This window comes from Pygocentrus nattereri, chromosome 2 (genome assembly GCF_015220715.1).
Source record: "Pygocentrus nattereri isolate fPygNat1 chromosome 2, fPygNat1.pri, whole genome shotgun sequence".
NCBI classification, from domain to species: domain Eukaryota; kingdom Metazoa; phylum Chordata; class Actinopteri; order Characiformes; family Serrasalmidae; genus Pygocentrus; species Pygocentrus nattereri.
Window position 1 is genome coordinate 49,268,821 of NC_051212.1, and position 5,991 is coordinate 49,274,811.

General features: G+C 38.6%; 1 protein-coding gene across 1 annotated transcript in view; it reads right to left on the reverse strand.

The window, feature by feature from the left end:
• The window catches only part of ccl20l (C-C motif chemokine 20-like), a 5,866-nt gene extending 2,960 nt beyond the window's left edge, over nucleotides 1-2,906 (reverse strand). Inside the window, exons 1-2 of the mRNA XM_017719594.2 lie at nucleotides 2,802-2,906; nucleotides 129-246 (exon numbers count right to left, since the gene is read on the reverse strand). Coding sequence (XP_017575083.2) covers nucleotides 129-246; nucleotides 2,802-2,892 — 209 coding nt within the window. The 5' untranslated portion in view covers nucleotides 2,893-2,906. The remainder of the gene's footprint in view (nucleotides 1-128; nucleotides 247-2,801) is intronic.
• Nucleotides 2,907-5,991: the final 3,085 nt, after the last annotated feature.

Sequence of the window (5,991 nt, forward strand, 5' to 3'; positions counted from 1 at the left end):
ACGGTGTTTCACTCTGAGGGCTGCGGGTATGTTCTCAAGTGTAAGTTTATATAAGAAGGATTTGAGCGGTGTAACCACTCAGCACTGTGGGTAATGGGTCGGGGGTGTAGTGCGGTTGGGTGACTCACATGATGGCATCGATGCGGCACACCTCGCGGGAACTCTGCTCAAAGTAACCTTTGATCAGACTGAACCCCACAGGTTTCCGAGTGTATTTCACACAGCAGGCATGATTCATTGGACCGTCTGCAATCACACACACCGACCCCCCCAACACACACACACACACACACACAAACAGAGTGCTCTTGTTAGGTCACTTTATTAGAAACCTCTACATTGCAGCTCCACCTTGCTGGTATACAGTTAGAGACTGAAGCCAATCTGTTAATGCATTTGTGTTACTTGCCCTCTAGCCTTTCATCAGTGACCAGTTTCTGACCACAGAGCCACTCCTGGCTGGATATTTTCAGGTAGTAGTGACACTGATGTGTGTGAAACCCCCCCCCCCCATTAAACTCTGATATACTTGCACCCCACATGCCACCGTGCCTGCACCGTGATGCAACCATGCTGAGAATGATCCACCACCCAAATAATATCTGGACAACAGTGGTTCTGTGGTCAGAAACTAGCCAGGTTTCCATCCAATTGATGAATTCAATTCAAGCGGATGAGTGAAATGTCAGTCCAGTAAGGCCTCAGCTTTCTATAAAGGAATAAAACTCTCTGGTAGGAAGCACGGTTTGTGAGAATATATCATTCAAAAATGTATATTTTGTTCTCTCCACTGTTTTCCCCATTGGTTCTTTTGTTTTTTGCTCATTTACACCAAAGTTCAAATAGAGTATTTGTATTTAGAGCATCCAAATTGGATATAATTTTAAAAAAAAGTTGTGTAACTAAACATCATTAAAATATTTTAGTAATAAAATTTCTAAAACTCTAATTTCTAAAACTCTAATTTCTAAAACTCTTTTTGGCTCTCGAGCCCCCCAAAATCTTAACTCTGGCCACCTAAGACAAAACTTTTCACCCCAACCTAGAGAATATGCACCAAACTAAAAATTATTAAAAAAAAAGTTCTGTAATTCATGGCTGTTATCGGACGAAGTCAAATACTTGGCTAGATTTTCTGGTTGATCTTCAGGCTTGAAACAATTGCGTAGTCACATTTCAGAAAACTGCTCGTCTTTTACAAGTGATCGTTTTATTAAGTAAATTAAAGTACCTGACTTGACTCTTTATCCATTTGGAAAAATGGACATCTGTACAACGTAGTTAAAAGCAGCTGACAGCTGATCACCTACAGTGCTGTGGTCAGAAACTGACCTGTAATGGGTGTTTCTAATAAAGTGGTTGGTCAGTGTACACATCTCACACACATCTTATGCTTAATCAGACCTGGTAGAGCCACTAACAGTCGTATGCAAAAGGTTTACACACGCCAGTTTCTTAAAAGTCACATAATCCAGGTATTTAATGCCGACATATTTTCAGTTCACAAGCAAAACGGTCCTGTCGGTTCATTTTTTCTGAGTGCAAATTAGTTTGTACTGAGAAATGTGTTGGTAAATATAGCCGGAGTCAAATAGTAGATTTGTTGGTACGCATGAAAAACAACGCTGATGACTCTCAGTATCAGGTATTTCACATGTATGACTAATTTCTACTGAAATCAGTTCAGATTGTTTGACTTGGGCTACATTAACCGCCACAACGTATTGACATTTCAGTCATACAAAGATGAGCCTGTCTGTTTATCAGAACAATAAGAAGGGCTTTGATGGGGTACAGCTATGACTGACACCTACATGAGTGTGCAACTCCAGGACACCATGGTTTACGCGAACCTTCTCCTTTTTCAAAACTACGTAATTTGCTGTTGGAAGAAAACCATCTCCATTTTTGTCGTTTTTCAGTTTTTGACATACTTTGGAAATACCTGTCGCCCTTTACGGTATAGATTAATTTCATGAAAATTGGACCAAGAGAAAGAGCCCAAAATGACTTGGAAAAAAGTCGGGTTCCATTGACTTATATTGAAAGCAAAGTCGTTTTTTTCCTTCTCCTGTAAACTTACCAATTTGGAGATGCAAGGTTTTCTTCCAACAACAGCAGTGTCTACAATATAACTGAAAGCGTGTGCAAAAACAAAGAACTCCTGCTCAAATAGGAATTTTGTTGTTTTGTGTTACCGAATTGTTGAGATGTGAGCTTAAAGTTATTCAGAGTGGTTTAATGTCAAATGGTTCATTGTAAGGAACCGTCCTGGCTTCTTTACAGTGGTGGTGATAGTAAGCAGTGGTTACGATGTCTACAACACAAATATAGCCAATCTATTTACTATCTGCAATGAGTCTGCATGTATCTTCTGAGTGGTAAATCGGACAAAGTAAGTTCTTTGGGGCTTTTTTGCCTTATAGCGGATTATAATGCATGCAGCTATTTGCCATAAATGAAGTTTAAACAACACCTTTTAGGCCAAAACCTTTAGTGAAAGAATGTACCAGGCAAGAAACTAGCAAACTGTTCTGGAATAACTTTCTATGAGGTGGCTTTAAGAGATTTTTTCAGATGTCTGGTTCCACCACCAATGCGAACAGCTCTGACTCAAGTTACTCTAGTATTATTAAACTATTTCACATCAAACGACTATGGATGACTTTGTTTACATCCTAATGCTTGAATTATACTGAAAATTTGGTGGAATTTTGGAGCTTTTTCCATCCTCAGCTTCCTTCTGGAAAGCTGCTTTGTGAAAAAAGTGCAATCGTTGAATCAAATTGAGCTCAACTCACATGCGGCCGTAGTCGGACTCAGAGTGTACAGTACCCCGCAGATGATGAGGGCGGTGGCGACCAAACCTTTCGCAGGCATGATGGCAGGCATACGAGCTAGACCCGAGCTAGTGCCCTGCCTTATATATGACCAAATAGGGGGATAACAGGCATAACCACTCCCACACCTACAAAAAAATTACAGCATGGGGAATGCAAGAAGAAGTTGCGGTTACCAAAATGGGGACAGGAACATCAGATAACACCAGATAAAGAGGACAGGAAAGCCAACTTTGCTTGATTTTTCAAAGACATGCTTACGATGCAATTGGTAACCGCACACAGGCCGCTGGAGTGAAGTGAACTAATCTGGTCTTGCCTCATCTTGAGCAATTACAGTAAGTGTCAAGGAAAAGGCACAGCAACTACAACTTACTGACAGCAATTCTGGATTCATCTCTCAGTCAAATCACTCCAGTAGAACTACGGACAAATTTGTAGTTCATATTGTATTTATCGTACCTAAAATGGGAATTTGAATAGAGTGCTTTGCCTTTTTTGCGTATTATCTTGGAATAATGCTTATTGAAATGATTTCTACCAAAAAAGACACTCATTTCATTAAGAACATGTAAGATATGGCCCACCAAGGGCTTCACACTACAGTGCATCAGTATAGGAAAGTTACCCATTATGTAATGGGCAGATTAGCAGCAGCCTCCTCTTTACCATGACCTATTTAGTGGTAAGGAAGATTTTTTCCCCCTCTGAGCAAAAGAGCAAATTAACATGCGCCACTTCTGTGACCTAGAAAACGCTCTCAATATGAAGAAGCAACTATCAAGAGAGCCACGTCGTGAACGTAAATACGCTTTATATTTAGCTCGTCTGGCTGCGCCTCTGACTGTGTCTGTATGGCCTCCGGGTTTGGCCCTGCTCTTCGTGTTAAGATGAGTGGAGGTGCTTCTGGACACTGAACTGGACTTTAGAGTAAGAGAAGATGTTAATTTATTTAAGCAGTTTCCAAAAATGATAAAGAGAAAATGGGACTCCTAACAACCACCTGGAAGACCTGGCAGACCACTGAAACTGTCCATGTCAGATAAGCAGCACTTAAAGCTTTCGTCTTTGAGAGAGAGGACAAAATCAAGCTGCTTCAGATCTGAAAACATCCACAGGTATTTCTGTCCATTCTTCCACTGTTAGACGATGACTCGCTGCTATGGGTTGGAAGGAATGTGTAGCTGTCAAGAAGCCTCACTGAGAAAAGGAAACAGGCCCAAATGAAGCAAATCTGCATAGCAAACTGGTGTTCTCAGAACAATATACCAGCCACGGCAGAGTCCAGACTATGGTTTGTGTTTGAGAAGAGTTGATCAAGATCATGAAATTGCTAAAAATAAACAATTACAGTGTATTCATCATTGAAGTTCCCCAAACAATAGTGCAATGTAATAGCAGCAATTATTAGTTTCCTCTTAACCAATAACAAAAGTATATTAGTGTGTGTGTGTGCGTGTATATATATATGTATATATATATATATATATATATATATATATATATATATATATATATGCCTAAAGTTTTGCATTTGAGAGTGTGTGTATATATATATATATATATATATATATATATACACACAACCCCAATTCCAATCAAGTTGGGACATTGTGTAAAACATAAATAAAAACAGAATACAATGATTTGTAAATCCTTTTCAGCCTATATTCAATTGAATCCACTACAAAGACAAGATATTTAATGTTCAAACGGATAAACTTTATTGTTTTTTGCAAATATTCACTCATTTTGAATTTGATGCTTGTAACAGGTTCCAAAGAAGTTGGGACAGGGGTGTGTTTACCACTGTGTTACATCACCTTTCCTTTTAACAACACTCAATAAGCGTTTGGGAACTGAGGACACTAATTGTTGAAGCTTTGTAGGTGGAATGCTGGTTTTCTGCCTTGCTGCTTACTTGCAGAGATTTGTCCAGATTCTCTGAATCTTTTGATGATATTATGGACTGTAGATGATGAAATCCCTAAATTCCTTGCAACTGCATGTTGAGAAATGTTGCTCTTAAACTGTTGGACTAATTGCTCACGCAGTTGTTCACAAAGTGGTGAACCTCGCCCCGTCCTTGCTTGTGAACGACTGAGCCTTTCAGGGATGCTCCCTTTAAACCCAATCATGACACTCACCTGTTTCCAATTAACCTGCTCACCTGTGGAATGTTCCAAGCAGGTGTTTTTTGAGCATTCCTCAACTTTCCCAGTCTTTTGTTGCCCCTGTCCCAACTTCCTTGGAACGTGTTGCAGGCCTCAAATTCAAAATTAGTGAATATTTGCAAAAAACAACAAAGTTTATCCACTTGAACATTAAATATCTTGTCTTTGTTGTGTATTCAATTGAATATAAGCTGAAAAGGATTTGCAAATCATCGTATTCTGTTTTTATTTATGTTTTACACAACGTCCCAACTTCATTGGAATTGGGGTTGTACACTCTCAAATGCAAAACTTTAGGTACCCCAGTCAAATAACTTACGTTCTCAACTTTGTGAGGGGAAAATAGGTTAAATAGGTTAACACATCCTCTGCAGATAACACGCTTCTGCTCACATGCACACATTTTAATGCACAGTTACAGTTTGTTATATTGTGAATGTACTGTACTTCTTTTTAAGTATTAAATGAAAATAAGTTAACAAACATTTGTTAACTTATCAACAACCATAACAAACTTTGGCTATTTTTTTATATATATCTAGTAAAACATATTATTACATCGAATGCAGTTACTCATGAATACAGTAAAACAAAAATCTCTTGATTCCAAAAAAGTGGTTGATATTTTGTCAGCTGGAGATTAAATTGGAGGTTCCAGATTTCTTCTCAATTAGCCAAAACAGGTACTGGGGGTAACTATAAATAATACTGTTCTGCTATCATGAGTGGTTTGGAAATGGTTAAACAAACGTATTGACATATAGAAGTGCACACACCAGTTATTATATTAATATAATATGTATTATTAATAACATTACTTGGAAAAATGTCTGGTTCCATTGACTTACATTAGGATTAAAGAAAGTTTTTGCCTTCTCCTGTAAAGTGACCATTTTGGAGATATGAGGTTTTGTTCATATAAACACCTCCAGACTCCAAAGTGCTACCTTTGCAGGAGACTGTTGCTCTGTTCAACA